The 17,920-nt window shown below is 39.3% G+C and overlaps 1 protein-coding gene across 1 annotated transcript in view; it reads right to left on the bottom strand.

The window, feature by feature from the left end:
* Window positions 1–2,366, bottom strand: part of LOC308041215 (mucin-5B) — a gene marked incomplete at both ends in the record, with an annotated part of 46,210 nt that extends 43,844 nt beyond the window's left edge. The window contains 2 exons of the mRNA XM_080345744.1: window positions 325–580; window positions 2,285–2,366. Coding sequence (XP_080201870.1) covers window positions 325–580; window positions 2,285–2,366 — 338 coding nt within the window. The remainder of the gene's footprint in view (window positions 1–324; window positions 581–2,284) is intronic.
* Window positions 2,367–17,920: the final 15,554 nt, after the last annotated feature.

The following is a 17,920-nucleotide window of genomic DNA, read 5'->3' as shown; positions in this document are numbered from 1 at the left end:
ACCTTCTATAAATAAAGTGTTGATTTTATCTCCTTCACGAAACATAGCAACATCAAGGAAACTTACACCTTTTTTTTTTTTTTTTTTAGCCTTTTTTTTTATCATGTTGATGTTGATCCCTGGGAGATGCAGTTTACACATTTCTTGCCTCCTTCACTGCTATGGGTAGACTCTTCACAACAGCCTGTTCAAAGTATTTTGAACATATCATACACAGCCATTTGAACCTCTGTAGAACAGGACCACTTTCTAGACAGGCCACTTGTTGCTAATACATTGCGATAAAACAGATGCACAAGAAACACTAGTATGGTCTTTACTCACTTGTTCCCATTCACTGTGATGCCTGTCTCCTTCACTTCCAAGATCACTCCATCAATGGTGACAGTGAAGTAGATCAGGAAGCTATTTTTGTTGCTGCGCCTGATCTGGATGTTAAAGTCCTGGTAGCTGTCATTGCAGTGTGAAGCGAAGACGTATGTGCAGGTTCCAGGAAAAGTGAATTTAACATGGTCAAATGTATGAAAGTGGAAATTGCCCCAAGTGGCACATTCACTCCTATGGACAGTAGAGACCTGGACTAAAGAAAGAGTCATAGGACTGGAGTTTAGAAATTCACCCCACATAAGGTGCTTTGCTTTTTTGTTGTTGTTCTTGAAAGCATTAAAGGAGAGTTTTTCAAAGGCAAAAAATACTAAGCCCTTGAAGATACTAGCTTGTGGGAAGGAGTTTCATCTCATTGAACTTTTGAATTCCATGACAGTGATACCTCCAACATGAGAAGATGAGTCCAGGCTCATTTGGAGTTTATAATGAGAAGCAGAAGCCATTACACTTCCTTACACATCTACCAAGGAAGAAGATGCTCTGAGATTGCATGTTTCTCTCCATTGTCTACAAATGTTGCTGAGGGGCACCAATGTGGATGGCACCCATCAATGTTTACACTGTAGATACATTTACAATGTAGATAGTTAAAGTGAAGTGAGGGGAATCCCATTCTGGCTGCCTAAATCTCATTTCTACTTCTGAAATTCTGCTGCTTAACACAGACAAGAATTTGGTCCAAAGTCTTGAATTGGGTCCCTTCCAGGAGATACCACAGGTAGCATGACTCTACAGCAAAATGGCAACTGCTGATCTTAGCAGTTGAGTCTGCCACCAGCTTCAGCAGTCAGCTCAGAAGCAGTCAGCTACTTGTTTTTCATCTCAAACAAAACTTGTGTCTTGGACCTCTGAGTTGTACCGATGTCAAAGGTATTGATACAATAAGTGCATATAAGACATCACTTCAGAAAATAGTTTTCATACTGCTGAGCTGTGCAAAGCCAATATCAATCACTTTGAACTAAATAAGATATGTTTGCTACAAAAGGTTTTTAGTTTTTCTGCTAGACTCATCTGAAAGAATCACAAATGAAATTGGGTAAATTTCTTTGTGTTGTTTATGCAGCACATTTAGGAAAATCAACATAGCAACATGCATCATAGATCAAATTAAAACACTCATTAATATACTCAGTGAACTCTGAAATATGATTAAATATTCCTACCTAAGAACAAGCATGGGAACACTGAAAAATTCAGATCTTGATGTTAGAAATGTGCAACACAAACTGGAGTTCCAAGAAGTCCTTATAGAAACAGCTTTTTAAAGGGACTCTAATTTGCCCTAGGTTTTTGCAGCACTAAAGTGGAGTAGGGTAATTTAGCACTTTTCTACACAATAATGAGGGGAAATGGGAAAGTTTGATTATTCTTGGAAGTGGAGTTGCTAGAACTTCTAAGACAACAATAACTGTCACATTGTTTGTGTGTTAAGCAACTGGGAAAAGTGTAAGACATTCAAAACCAAACCAAGAGGTAACAGTGCAGCAGACCACAAAAAAATGTCATTACTCCTAATGCAATATTTCATACTGTTCAATCAGGCCTAGCAGGCATTATGGTGACATATTTCTGTAAAAAATATATGTGAAATGAGTTGAAAAGAATGCCAACTTTTTTTTTTTTTTAATGATGGAAACTGCATCCAGAGAGTCTCCCCTTTAAGATTAGTCACTTAGGACATAAACCAGTTGATAAACTAACTAGTAGTGAAAGAAAAAAGAGTAAAAAACTTAAATGGTTGACATTAAGGATTAAAATGTATAAAGTTAAACAGTATCTGACATGCCTACAGCTCTTACATAAAGATTTTACACATTTTCATTTTACAGCTGTAGTTGTCACCTATGGAAAGCAATATGTGAGCAAATAATCTGAGAATTAGATATTTTCTTACCTATTTGAACTGGTTCTTTGCCCTGGCAACAGCTCCAAATGAGGCAGAAGATCCAAAATGACCTTCCCTTTTTTATTTCCATCTTGCCATGAAGCAGTCACTTGAATATCCTTCCAGGGAAGTGTTTTTTTCTTGGCCTATAGGCAGATTTTTATAGTCCAGGTATTTGGCATGAGAACAAAACATTGATGGCAGGGTCCCTGAAAGGTGGAGCTTCATTCAGTTTTCTTTCAGTGGTTTATGTTCAGCACCCAGCAACCTCCTGTCTTTCATACAAGAAAGGTATCCAGTTCTTTCTTGCTTTATATGGAGACAGAGAGCTGTACTTTTTACATATATATATATATATATATATATATATATATAGGTGTTCCCCCTCACCCATGCAGTGTTAGCTTTTTTTTTGGCAACAACAGTTTTTCTTTTTCGTAACATCTGTTTAGTAACAAGCAATCGTTGGCCTCTTCCAGAGCTTTTCTCTAGCTTCACATCAGCATAGTCCCCCAGCTCAAGAAAAAGTGTTTGTTGCCTCTGCTAGCTTGATGGTGACTTCCAAATATTTGAGCGAAAAAAATGTGTAAGGTCAGACATAATTTATGATTTATTTAGAGCAAAAACTTTTGGCAAGAGGGCAACATCCTTTAAGAAGTGTATCCAAAATATCTTACCGAAAAAAGCCAAAGATTTACTGCTTCAACAGACCAGGAATGACATTAGTCCACACAGTGCAAACTGCTCACTTCTACCACACTAATGGGATTTAATTGCACCAGTCAGACATGAGAAGTTAACTTATTTTTTATGCGCACAGAGGTGCTGTTTTCTTCAAACGGCATGAGGGAGCAGTGCCAAAGTTTCACCAAAATGAATACCACAGTTCTTTCCTTTGCCTTCTAAATTACAGTGCAGCAAAAGGGTCCCTTGGTGTTATCAGACTGCTTAGTACCCTATCGCATACCCATAAAAAATGCAGCAGGCTCAGGCATGGGCTGAGTTACATTCCACTCTAGGACAGTTTGTAGATATCCTGTCACAGGTGTTTGATGTCAGTAATTTTAGGGTCTCTTTTAGAGATTTACTTACTCTATTGGCAGAAGCTGACCTAGCACTGCTTCACCTTATCCATGCCATAGGGGAACTGCCTCTGACACAGAGGAAGCCTCTCACGTAATCACAGCAAATCAAACTTGGGTAACAGACATTCTCACACATTCAACAGCTCCATGCTCTTTTGAGAATAGACTAACACCAGGATAATTGTCAGTAGTAAGTGGACACAAATACAGTTAAAAGTGAAATTATGTTTTACCCTTGTTGCAAGCCCTTACGTAGCCTGTTAATGCACTCACTGAGTAATACGCATGCTGTTTTATCTGATTGGCAGACAAGTAAGCTGGTCCTTGAGACTTGCCTCATGCTTGTTGCTTTACCAAGCTTTCCGGCATTTACAAAGTTAAGTGTCCTAAAGCTGGCCAGATGCTTCTTTCAGCTGTTCCCCATACACAGCTACAATCTGCTTACTAAGTGGCTTACAGAATTGCAGGTGTAAATGTCTGCCAGATGAAGATTTGCTGCTGCTGTTGCTCTTAAGAAAATCCCCTATTAGCTAGTGAGAGCATTGTGCAGTACATGAAACATGAGTTCACGTTACCCCTTTCCCACTGTCCTTGCCCCATTAATTCCATTGTCAGTTGCACTTGAGGCAGGGCACTTATTGGAAGGTAAAGTCTGTTCTTGAAGCCCTGCCATTTTGGCTGGAACACAGAACTGACAGACTTTATGGCACCAGTGGTGGAAGTAATAGGTTTCTTCCTGCTTTTCCTTCTAACGACATCTTCCCTGCTGATCTCCACCCAAGTAGCTACAAAGTAAACCAGCAGAATGTCTAGCAGATAAACCAAATCACAAGATTATTACATGGTAGATATGAGGATGATCTGAAATTGAATACAGTGCAATGGTAACACTCAAATTCAGCAGATTCCCATGGCAGCTTTCAAACTGATTTCTTGTTCAGGCCACAGAACAGTGTTTATGGCAGGTGTGGGGAAGAGCTGTGAAGCCCAGGAGAAAAAGACACTGTCAAGGAAAACTTACTTGAGGATAAAGATGGTAAGATGAAATCTATTAATTTTCTATATCAAGGCTAGTGTCAAAATTCAAATGCAGAACTCCACTGAGATACAGTCTATTTTATAAAAAAAATCATGGTCCTCTCCCTTTCCCATTCCCACACAGGCAATCAAGGAACCTATATCATTCATATTTGTATGAGAGCAGAAAGAATAGGACTCTAGGAGTATGATTGCTGACCCTAGAAAAAAATCCCTTTATTCCTGGTGGGCAGTGTAAAAGCAGCAGGAACAACATACGAACTGCTTGTCAAAGGTACCCTTCAGGCTGCACTAGTTCTTAGATGACAAAGACATGGTGAGGCTGACCAATGCAATTTCCATCCCTTTGTCTTCTACACGTGGAGTGGTTCAGGGGCATGCCAGGGTGGGCCCGAGGGATGAGCTAAGGCATGATTTCCCTCTGCAAGACCCTCTTAGCACTTAAGAGCCTGGAAAGAGCATGAACAGCACGTTAAAACTGTGTCCAAGGAACAGACAGAATAAAACAATTCATTGAACCACCATCCACTCAAGAGAGAAAGTAATATCAGTCATCTGGGATCCTCCCCTGAGAAAAGCAGGAGCACATGTCTTGCTAAGCAGAGAAACAGAAAACCCAGTCCTCTTGCTCTGTACCTGGCCATTTTCTTACCTCTGCTTGTCTGCTCTGTCATTTTTGCCATTCCTTTGCCATTTCTTTGTGAACAGAGTTCCTGTCAATGACTAACCAAATCTTCTGCTTCTGACTTCTCCACAGAGAGTGCTGAGTATATTCCTTAGAAATCACTTGATGCTTCAATCCCCTGCAATGATTTCAGGACTACTGACAGGGAAAGAATATTCTCATTCAAATGAAGTTTTTGTTTGTGGCAAAACAGATGTTTTCAGAAGAAACACATGGAAGCTTTTCAGAAGGAAATTCAGACTGACAGGGAGCTAGCATGTTGATCACTTACCACTGAATCATTGCTATTATAACTATTCTCACTGCAGTGACATAGTGAGATTAATAACTCTTCCCTGTATTGGGCACTGTGGCATAAGAGGCCTTCACTCTGCTGTAGCTGTACTAGCAAAAAGAACAGTTCCTCTTGGCCCCTTTACAGGCCATTTCATGGATCATTTGCCATTAAAGGGTATGTGATTTTAGTAAATACAACAGGTAAATATTAACTCAGCTTCTTTATCACCACTGACTCACTGGAGATAAACAGCCATGAAGCTAACGTAATATGCCAGTGACTCACATCTCATATTTTTGATACAAACTTGGTAAAGAGGCACTCAAATTGGAGACATCTGGCGTATTAATTCAATTCACAACCAGCTATTGTACTGAAGTCTGATAGTTGCATGTTCATCATAGCCTTCTTTCAAAAGATGATCCCACACATAATGTAAAATGTTAAGGTTACCAAGACTTTTGTAACACACCATCCTGGGCCAGTTCAAGCGCTGGTGGGGTTCTGCCTGGAAATCTTTTATTCCAGTTCATTTCAGGTAAAGCTGGTACTACTTCTTAAAATGTGAATCCAAGATAAAATGGTGTTTTATAAGGACTGCCTAGATAATAGCTTTAGAGAAATGCTGTGTACTTCATTAATAAGGTAATTTTAGCCAGGAAAACAATTGGGATTTGAAGTCAAGCTCTCTTGTGCTGATAATCCCATGAAAAAAAAACCAAAAACAAACGAAGTGAATTTGGCAAAATATTCTACATAGCTGACAGTTACAATGCTATTTTGCACATTAGAAATTGCCAGAAGAATGCAAGAACAACATTGATTATATTTGATCCTTGGTATAATGACATAGAGTTTAGGAAATACACATCAAAGATTTATTTGATCCATCAGGTTTGCATCCATCACACAGTTTGAAACAGCTGGCAGTAAGAATAAGGTGATTTGTAACAGGCAGAAACAAAGCAGGAAATGGATCTCTGTCATTGTCAACTAAAATACACAAAGAATGCCTTAAATATTTTAATTTTGATAGGAGATGGCTGGGCGTTTTCTTACACTTTGCCTTAGAATGAACGTAAGGCTCCTCAACCTCTCACCTTGCTGTGGAGTTCCTTGACTTTTCCTGAACTAATGAAGGGAATTAGTTACTCCTGTTCAAAAGTAATCAGTTCAGCTGGTCTTTCCCATTTTTTTTAAGAAGATGTAGAGCTTTCAAAATCCACATACAAGGAGTAATGACACAGGTGATTGGTGTTTGTGCACACAGGTCTCACTGACCTATTGGCACTTCCTCACATAAGAAATATTCCCTGCATAGAAAGCCATCTCATCAGGAGGTTGGGCTCTTGATCTTTTTCTACTTGAAAGATTTCTCTTTAAACAATCTTTGTGGTGAAAAATATGGAGTATCAGAACGAAAGGAATCCAGGGCCTCAAGTAGGGAAGGGTATGAACATTCTGCTTTAAGAATTAGGGCTTTATGCACTTCAGGCTAGACCAGATTCCACCCCTTTTTTAAAAAGTAATTTCTTATTTTATGGATGCCAAGACAATTCAGAAAAGGCCACTTCATACTTAATACTGAAGTACACAAAATTACTGCAAGCCAAAAGAAAGGCAGAGAGATGAGGCAGAGAACAGGTTGAGGTGAGAAGCTAAGCAACCTTGGCCTGTTTCTTTTTTTCCTAAATTGGACTTACACTATGTCCCTGTTAAGGACCTGATCTAATATTCTGTGAGAGCATTTCTACTGGACTCTTGAGATTGTGATCCTTCCAACATGAACCATGATATCTTGCAGTAAGCTGCTAACTTTTCTACATCATCCAAGTTTCAGAGCTTGCCTTGTGTTGAATGCTGTAGCGACTAAAACCAAGGCAGTTTGGTAGGTGGCTGAATAACAATTTTCATTTGAATTCAAATAACTATCCAGATGATAGAGGAAAAACAAGACGAGTGGGGGCAAAGTCTTTTCCCAGGCCTCTGTTTAGCATGTTGCAGAAGTTAGAATTAGCCATTCAATAGCAAGCTGGTATTAGTATGCTGTGTTTAGCTCAGGCCCCTTGTGTTTTTACGAAGGAGAAGAATGAGTGTACCGCTCTCATAGATGCTGCAAACAAAGTGCAAGAACTGCTCAGCCATGCCAGTTCAAAAGGACCAACTATTGAAATTTCACTGGTGCATCGGATCACAGGCACTGTGCAAAGCCACCACGTTCCTTGATCACTCTTCCTGTTGCCTTTTGTTACTGCCTAAAGGAGATCTGCGTGAAGCAAAGCTGTTCCTTCTCAACCTGAGCTCTGCCATACTTCATTTCTGCCAAGTAGCATAGTTGCATGTATGTTGCTTCACTTAGTATCTGAGGTTTCTTCTCTACCTTGCTTCTCACATACATACTAATTGTTACAGGATTTGAAAATCTGTGATACTTCTCTTATCATTACATTAGATTGAGATTAATGGCCATGGTATAGTCAGGCAGTACCTGCTTCTGTGTGGTAAACTTAGCATTTGTGTGACTAACTGAATTAGGCTGTCATGACTAGTCCTTCTGTTTAGCCTTCAAAGCAAATGAGGTTTTCACCTGTCCAATATACCATATAATATGGCCAGGAACAAATTTCAAGAATTATTCTTACAAGCTGCTCTTTTTAAGAGCAACTGCTTATCACTGAAAGATCCTGGAACTAAGGAAGCTCAATGACAGCAGGGACAAGCTGTTTCTCTTGCAAATGTGGAGAGGAAGCTAACCAAAAGCATAGCAAAAGGTGACATAATGTGTTTTCTGTCTTTAAACCACTCTGCAACAGAAAGACATTCTGATATGGAGGTTGTTGTACTGAAGCAATATCAAAAATACATTATGATTTCTACTGTGTTTGGTCAGTTTTCTCAGTCTTAGAATAAGGAAAAATTACAGTGCACTGTGTACTCTGTGCATTTCTGGACATCGCAGTATTAAAAAAGAAGATATAAAGCTACTGGAAAGTGTCCAGAAGAGGGCTACAAAGTTGGTGAAGGGTTTGGAGAGGAAGCCATGAGTGGCTAAGGTAATTTGGTTCATTCAGCCTGGAGAAGAGGAGACTTAGGGGAGACCTCATTGCGATCTACAGCTTCCTTACCAGGGCAGGAGGAGGGACAGGCACTGATCTCTTCTCTCTGGTGACCAATGACAGAACCCAAGGAAATGGCAGGAAGATGTGCCAAGGGAGGTTTAGATTGGACATTAGGGAAAGGTTCTTCCCCCAAAGAGTGGTGGAGCACTGGAACAGGCTGCCCAGGGAGGTGTCAGAGCCCCAAGCCTGACAGTGTTCAAGAAGAGACAGGACGATGTCCTCAGACACATGGTGTGAACTGTGGGGTTGTGCTGTGCAGGGACAGGAGTTGGACTTGATGATTCTTATGGGTCCCTTCCAACTCAGGACATTCTACGATTCTACAGTGGTGTTTTTGACTGTTCTAGAGACAAGTTGGTGAAAGGAATTCAAGCATTTTACATATGAATGTTAAAAAATGGAACATCAAATGAAGTCCAGTTTGAACACATGAGATTTTAAAATGGTCATACTGAAAAAAAACTTACAAGTTTTTCTACATTAGTGGGAACATGTCTTCCATAGCCTGGCTGGAAGTTAGTCTGAGAGGTTGCTAGTTAAGAACACATGTTTTTTTTGTGGTAGCCTGGAAAAAATGAGTTAGTTTAGGAAATTTGAACTAGGAAGAGGGCTGCTTAACTTGAAGAACTTGTTCTGCCCTAAAATACTCCTGCCTCTCAGAGCTTCTCCTGGGAGATGACATTTCAGAAAATGTATATCAATGTTACAGTTATTCAAATATATTTCCATTTTCTGGGACTTAAAGTTCACGAGAATTTTCCTTCTTATGATCTTAGAGTTTGTAAACCTATTTCTGCCTCTTTTCCCAGTATCTGACTTTGCTTTGCTACACAAATTCAAACAGTGTATAACAAGCACAGTAACTACAGAACTATTTACTTAGGGCTTTGCCTTTGCTGAAGTCCTTTCATTGGGGCATATGTGCAGAGTCGCATGTGCTTAGTTCCGTGATGTGTGGTTTAGCAAAGTACAGTCCAACAGTAAACATACTGAAAATTTTATCTTACCCTTCCTTTCCTGCAGCACAAACTGATAATGTCATAATACATATTTACATCACTAAACAAGGTAGTTATTAGATCAGAAATCCCTACCTTGTTATTATTTTGGAGAGGGTTTTTCTTGGTTTGCATGTGGCTTTTTTCCATGCTTCTGAATCTCATGTGCCTTGCCTCAGAGAGCAGCAGTGATCTTTCCATATTGCTAGCAAGCATTTTCCTTTCTGCACCTGGTGTTCTCAAAACTTACCCAGTAATGCTTTGTAAAATAACTTTGCTCACATTATCAGCAAATCTTCTGAGATCTCCTTTTTCACACCAGATTAAAGTTCTCACTGTATTATTATAGAGTCGTATGAACAATGCTGAGTTTTCAGTGCACTTCCAGGTAATTAGGAAGAACTTGTCTAAGCTTCAACCTACCTCAGAGAAGACTACAACTGGGAATGAACCCCATGTACTTCCACAGGTAAGGTGCATATCACAATCGCCTTGTTTACAGGGAAGCATGTAACCTACCGTAAGGAAGACTCAGGGTGCATCTAAGGGTATACTCGTGTGTATTCCCCTAAAATGGTCTACAATGAAATAAGACAATGAGATTTTTCTTTTTGCTTATTAGAGTGGCCAAGTATGTCAAGAACTGCACTGGAGACCCAAAGCTGCAGTGCTATTTACTCATGTGACAACAGCACCCTCCCTGAGCTGCAGCCAGCCCACTCAGATTTGCTCCAGTATTTGGCAGTGGTCTCGTACAGTGAGTTCTACGCTATGACACACTTCTTGTAAGACTGCAGCTGCCTGGGAAGAATTTGCTTGAACCTCCAGCAGCCTAGGAGGGACCTGCACCTAAGGCAAGGACTCAAAATCACAGCCTCTGGCAACCAAGGCTATAGTCATGCTACAGGTAACCTCCAGCCTGCACTTGGGCCACTTGAGCCTGCCAGTGTCTACCCTTCCTTCCCATAGGGAAATCAGCAATAACTACATTATTTTGTTTTGTTTTGTTTTGTTCACCAGAATGTCAAAGCAGGTTCAAGTACTTCTTTTAGGGCCTCAGGGACATGTTCAAACCCCATGCTTAGAGGAACTCTGCTCACCTCTTGCTTAGGGACAATGTACAAAGTGAGGCCAAACTAAGCAGCTCTGGGAGAGCAAGAACTAGGACACTGACTTTGGATGCTTTCAAAGGCCATGTGGCTAGAATTTCTACTTGCCTCCCAAAAAGGCTTCTTCCTTTTTCAATCAAAACTAAAACTGCTAAGTAACTGGAGATGAAGAAACAAACCAAAAAGAAACCCTATGCCACCAATGAAAGTGGGAGGCTAGACAGAAAGCCAAAGAGGAGATGAACACAGAACACAGGTGTGGAAGCATGACAGTGTTTTAGCCACTCTGCCACTCAGCTGAACTCTGCTGTGGCTCTTGCTGTTCTTTTTGCTAGAGTCCAGAAGACAAGGAAACTCCTGGAGAAGGGAGTCATTCTTGGATGACAGAGGGAGTCAAGTCCATTCCTTTCCAGCTCCAATGCTTTTTATGAAGCTGTGGTAGGCCCTTTGCAGTAGGTCGTGCCTGGGAAACAATGACATCAGAAGATTCCACCATATCCTCTGAGACCCTAAAGGGCTGACATTGCCTTGTGAGAGATTTCTTCAGTTTGTCCCCTGGGTTTTCCAGATGAATTTCTGCTATGAACTTCAGATCAAATAGCAATTTTTTAAGAAACAAAATGCTCCATGAAATCAGGTAGGACAAGTCTCCATTTACTTCTAAGACAGTTGTGGAAAGTAGTAAATGTGCTGCTTGCTGCCACTACTACTCTCTTTGTAGGGATACACAGTTAAAGCTTCTTTCTTCCCTTTCTCTCTGAAAGAATATTTGTGCATTTCTCTGCTGGAAAAAGTTGAATCTATTTGATTTTGTCATCCAGTTCCAATGGAAATAAAGGTGTGAAAAAAACTGCAAAGTTCTAAAAGAAAGGAGTGGAGGTTTGACATGTACACTTTGACCTGGAACTGCCAAGCACTTGTAAGTAAGTATTCTTTGACGGCATCCACTTGGGACCCTGCTTATGGACAGCACTGACCCAGCACCAAAACTGAAAGGGCTGCTATAATAAAGAGCACTATAAGGAACACCACCCTATGTGTGCATATAAATTCCCATCAGAATTTTTTTTTTCAGTGCTTATTAGGAGCATACAAATGTCTATTCGGAAATACTAGTACTCATTCTTCTCAGAGGTAAAACCTTCTACTGGATGAAGTACAAACTCCCTCTTGGAGGCAGCTTGCTTTTTTGTGTCTGAAGTAATTTTACATTCTTAGCCATAGACTGCCCTGTAGTGGCGAAGCCAAAATCTGCATCCTTACTGGCTTTTATACAGGAACTTTTAACTTCCTTATTTAAAAGCAGTTTGGCCATCACAGCGAGGTTGTAGCGAGGTGCATATAAGTCTCTTTTCCCTAGTAACAAGTGATAGGACAAGAGGAAATGGCCTCAAGTTGTGCCAGGAAAGGTTTAGATTGGATATTAGGAAAAACATCTTCACCAAAAGAGTTCTCAAGCATTGAAACAGGCTGCCCAGGGAAGAGGTTGAGTCACCATCCCTGAGGTATTTAGAAGATGTGTAGATGTGGTGTTTAGGGACATGGTTTATTGGTTAACTTGTCAGTGCTAAGTTAACAGTTGGACTCAATGATCTTAAGGTCTTTTCCCACCTAAATCATTCTATGATTCTATGAGTAGATCACTACTTGGGACAGAAAGAGCCCATGCAAACTACAGAACAAAAGAAAATAATGAAGCAAGGGAGATTTTAGTCTTCAGGGTGCAGCAAAATGCCACTGCTGATTTGGAATGTTTGATCTTCTTTTCTTTTCTTTCTTTTTTTTTTTTTTTTTTTTTCCCCGTAAAAAACAAGGCAGATTTGATCAAACCTTGTATCTGTTTAACTTCAGAAACTATTTTTGTGACTTCAGACAAATTTAACTGCAAAAACGAATATCTCAAACGCAGCTAAACGTCAACAGATGTCAAGGAAAGTGATTTTTGCAAATGACTCAAGGAAAAGAATGGTTGGAGTGACAACACAGAAATTGATAGACAACAAAGAATATAGAGAGGAGTGCGACCATATAAATGTCTCAGGGGAAAAGTCTCAGTCACATCTCACAATTAATCTAGAGATAGAAATCCTTAGAAACCCATACTAAACCAGAAACCAGACTTCATTAGTTCTGGAGCTTGCTTTGTAAACTGACAAAAATTCCTCCTTCTTAGATCAGCTTCCTCTCCCCCTCCACAGAACTTAGTTTTCTAGTCATAGTATTCTAAAGATGTAAAACTTCTGGAATTTCATTTTCTGGGCATTCCCTACCACTGTCTTTATCCTAAGCTACGATGCATTTGGCAGGTCTAGTAGTAGCACAAAATGGTGCCACCAATTCTTTATGGAGCAAAGATGTTCATACTCAAGTTGGCTGTGGCTCAAGCAGTCACTTTGAGTTCTCAGAAGTGTAAAGCACAATTAGTGTTCATTAACTAAGACAAAAATAATAACAAAAGCATTTTTCACACACAACAGAATGTGTGGATTACCTTCATTGTACTTCAGATGATTCAAGAGAGATGTTCGTCTCTTAGCTAATCTCCTTCAGCTCCCCTTACATGAGATCAGTTAAACACGCACTTTAGAATGCAATTCAGCTAACCTCCTTTGGATGTGTCATTTGTTGTGAGACAAACAAATGTTGAAAATGGCTATTCCTCTCCACTTCCTCTAGAGGAAGCCTAGGATTACTAGCTCAGAAACAGACATCTGCTGTGCAAACACTGGAATCTGGACACCTCTTACTATGCAGTACTAACTATGAATCCCTCAAGCACTGCGAATGAACTTCATATTCTTATAGCTGAGGGACTATTTTCTTAATGAAAATATATAATGGAGATGAACTGAGACAGTTCTAATGTACTACTAAATGCTAAAATGAGATCTGGCGCTGAACCAGATGTTTCTCCAAGTCATCTAATTCACTTCATGGCACATTACTCATCTTTGGGTTTGTTCTGGCAGACAGCATCAAATTCTACCCCACATTACATGCTGGGTAAGGTGGGGCAGACAGCAACTTCTGATATTTTAGTCTTATAGGACCCAGAAATAAATACCCCCAAAATTTAGGAAATATGTCAGTTGAATTCCTGTAACTTGAAAAATATTTTTTCTTCTCTTTTAAAACTCAGGCTTATCAAGACAGCACATGAATAAGCACAAAACCCACATGTTTTTCAAATGTGCTTTTAATAATTCAGAGAAAATAAGCTGATTATAAAAGGACCCAAAGGCTGGGCACTTGGAAGAATACATATTTGTGTTCTTATTTTGTGCACAAATAAATAGAGTCCTGTTAAAATTAATCAGAGAACAGGACACACAAACTGGCAAAAGCAAAGTTCAAAAGTAGTAAAGGAAGATGAGAATAGTCCATAGTCCTTTTAGTTAAAAGCTGCTAGGTTTTTTTGTCTTCATTTTGATGTTAAGCTGATGGCCCTCTTGATACGGTTCAGAGTACTTATCTTGTCGTTTTCTTCTGTGCTCTGTGTCTCACTGGATTGTGAGAGGCTGCATTCAGTGTCTTGACAGCTGCAGCTTTCCACATATACATATTTATGTGAAATTGAATGCCCAGTAGGGCATTTCAGTTGCACATTCTTCACAATAGTCCTTGATTCCCTGCAGCAGGAACAGCTGTGCTCCATAGAATTGGCCTCAGCAGAGTATCTGTTAATATGGAAAATGGTAACATTACTCTGTGCCAGAAGCCAACATACAGAGGAGAGGATGAAATTAGGTACAGAACTCCTGTGAAAAGTTTGGAATAATATCTAGAAGAGCCATAGTGTGGTTAATAGAAGTGCTAAGCTCATCTGACAGAGCAGTGATTATAACAATATGCTTTTAAAATTAATTGCATTTTCTGGTAAAACAATTAGTATCGAAGTCCTGGTAAAAAAACACAATGAGTTCTAGGAGCTCAGCTACCTTAAATTCCTCTCATCATCCCAGTGCTGATGGATGTTAAACACACCAGATCAACAATTAAGGGCAGACAAAGCCCTGACCTGAACAAGAAAACTGCATAGACAGCAAACAAGTGTCTATGGTACCATCTACAATGGCATCACATCAGTCAATTGGCTACAATGGCTACAATTACTTCACATGAATTAAAGTGCATATCCCAAACAGGAAGTATTATCACAAAGGGGAAGCAGCAGCTCTTCCTGTTCATATCTCAAAGCAAAGTATTTTTTGCAGCATTGTGTTCATCAGCTTCCCAAGCACCATTCCTAACCTGCAGAAACGGCCAACATCAGGCTATAAACTGTCTAAAAAGCCTTCTTTTTCTTGAATTTGTATGCAGAGGTAACCACAGCAAGACTCTAAGATAACAAGGTATTTCAAAATACTAATAAACCCACTGTCTAATCAGGGTTCAATATGAGACTAAAGATCAGTTTTCTCCCATGTAAGGTGCCCTGTAGTATATTCAATGATAGACAGAAAATGACAGTTTCTTTGAGGAGCTAGAATGAAGTTTTTCCAGTGTTTTAATAGCTCAGTACTAGGTGTCCTACTAGCCATTTTCTTATAGCCAGTTTCTTGTAGATTCTCTCATTTCAGAGAAAAATGTACAGTGAAACTACTCTACTAACACCACCACTAAAACATTTTTCTAATTTCTTTGCTCTATAAAATGGTGCAAGTTTGAATCTTCGTTTAAACGATGTATGTGTATTTCATTTTACATGCTAATTATTGAGAAGCAGCTTTTCGGCTTATGAACATCATGTCTGGCTGCTCTCCAGGTTCATTCCCAATGCAGCAAATAATCCTTGTTCTCTTGTGATGATTTCTAGCCAAGGTAGTCTGATACAAATGATACAAGCCAACTTTTAATGGATGAATAGACATTATCATAGCTGTCTGAATCCCAAGGTAATTTTAAACACTTTCCTGCTTTGTATTAAGATGAATACACTGTTCAGTCACAAATCTCATTATTTTGTGCCCATGATTTGGGGAACTAATAGTTTCAGGTCTTCTACCATTCCGTAGTCTAGCTATTTCTTGTTCCTTTTATATAAACAAGCTCAGTGCCAGCAGACTTCAAATTTCATTATCCAATCAGTTTACTTACAGTGAGAAGGTTCCACATGTTCCTTCACATTCTGTCATGACAACTCTGTCCACAGAACGGCAGCCCTTATAGGTGATAAAGTCTTCTCTTCGACGGACAGAACACTGTGTGGCACTCTCCAGAGGTGCACCTATAGGGAAAGATCAGAAAATACTTTCAGTGAAATGGCTCCAGAAGTTCGGTACTCTCTGAACTTCATTAATGCACTCAAAGAATTGTCTTAAATGGTCTTTCTGCTTCAGTTTAAACTTTCTCAGAGAGTTCAGACAGTGAATGCTTGGCATAACAAACATAATTTAAATACAAACTTGTCAGCCTCCATGGCTAAAAAATTGGTTGATTTAAGAAGAAAATTCATTCTCTGTATTGCTTATTCAGTTACACTGGCATACTTACAGCTTTTGCAGCAACCGTTAGGTAAGAATGTAATAGTTCCCTAAAAGAACAAAGAAACAGGAAAAATAACATCATTTTCTTTGCCTATATTAAAGAGGTCTTTAGGTCAATAACTGAGGAAAGTAATTTCTCAGTGACTGGAAGTAACCAGTGAAAACTGCACCATTGTTCTGAATAAACAAAGATAATGGCCTCTTCCAGACTTGAAACCTATCAGTTTACAAAGGGTTGTGGAAATGAAGATAATGCTTTGGAGGAAGTCTACAGTTAATACCATGCAACTTTTCCTCAGAAACAATTCCAAAATATGTTTTCTCAGAGTCTTCTATATTTGAATGAGGAGTCTGCACAATGTGACTGGCAGCCTACTGACTGAATAGCTTGTGTTTCTGTGATATTCAAGAAAACATGGTTCTTGTTCAGATAGGACCCCACAAAAAGCAATCAGAGAGGACTTTGTGTATCATCTCATGTGCTGACAGTGTTTTGGCCAGTGAGAGACAGTTGCCTGTTATAAGCCTTGAACTCTTACCCAGATATCTTATTTTACATACTCTATAGGTCTATGCAGCAGAAATTTTTGCCCCTGGGACTAATAAACTTTGGTAAAAGGTCGTCAGAGCTTAACTTGACTTCTCTTGCTAGTTAGGTGGCTGAACTAAACCAAAGTAATGTGTGCATTGAGTAGAAGGTAAATTATCCTTATTTACTTACAGGTTTGCAGCTCTCCTCATTGAATGCTGGGCAGGTAATCTCAGATGTGGAAGAGATTAACTGGTTCTGGATATTTGCACAGCTATAGATGGTGCAGTTGTTGTAAGGATCATTTTTAAACTCTCCAGGCTGCAAGCAAAATACAAAATGTAATATAGAAAGTTGATGGGAACCCAGACAGAAATTTTCCTGTCCTCTGACAATGGCTTTCCTCTTGTTTCACTGTCAATTATTTTTAGATCAACAGCCATTTTGGATGGAGATTTTCTCCATGTATTGCAGCATGCCATACATGGAGAAAATCTTCTGTTTTACATGGGATTTCCCTTGGAAAATAAAAATCCCTCTGAAGTATGCAGAGCACATTAGAGTTATTAACAATATCATCCATGCCAATGGATCTTGCCTATGGAAAGCTGTCATATGGTCATTAAGAACAATCCTAAACTTTCACCCTGCAGGGGCAATAGGATTGTTTTGTACAAAGGATTTACTAATGGTTTTCAGTATGCAGAAATAAAATAATATAGAAAAGCCCAAGCTTCCATACATTGCAACAAAAACCCTTCCTGGTATTGGATTTGTCATTCCAGAAAGAGCCTTCCAGAGAATTTGATTTCATGGGTACTTCCTTTAGGTCAAAAAAAAATGTAGATAAGCTTTGGTTTAGGTGAGGCTCTGACCTTTGGGGTGCAAACTTACACTAAGCCTCATCTCTGACAAGGAGATGTTCACTCTCTGAAAGTGGAAATTTTACAAACTGGGAGGAGTTGTGAGATGAAGAGCATACTTACACTCAAAATGAGGGCAGAGTTGTTTGCTGTATGTATAACACACTTAGTCTGCACACATCTTCCACAGCATTCACCTTTCACTGGTTGATATTCATATGCCTAGATATTAAAATTAATTAAAAATGAAAGCACAATGAGAGATGCATTTTTGAGAAATAAATGAAAAAACACTAACCCATTAATTGATGCTTTGAAGTGCACTCTAGATTTGTGCCTTTCTGTGTTCCAATCCAATGGAAGACAAGTAAAAAAAGCAGGCTATAGATGGAATAAATTAAAGCACTGTAATAAATATGCCTAATAATTAAATATTACTCCATTAAGTGGTCTACA

This window comes from Nesoenas mayeri (assembly GCF_963082525.1).
Source record: "Nesoenas mayeri genome assembly, chromosome: 5".
Lineage (NCBI taxonomy): Eukaryota > Metazoa > Chordata > Aves > Columbiformes > Columbidae > Nesoenas > Nesoenas mayeri.
Note: the sequence above shows the minus strand (reverse complement) of the source record. Positions and strands in the feature narration are given on the sequence as shown.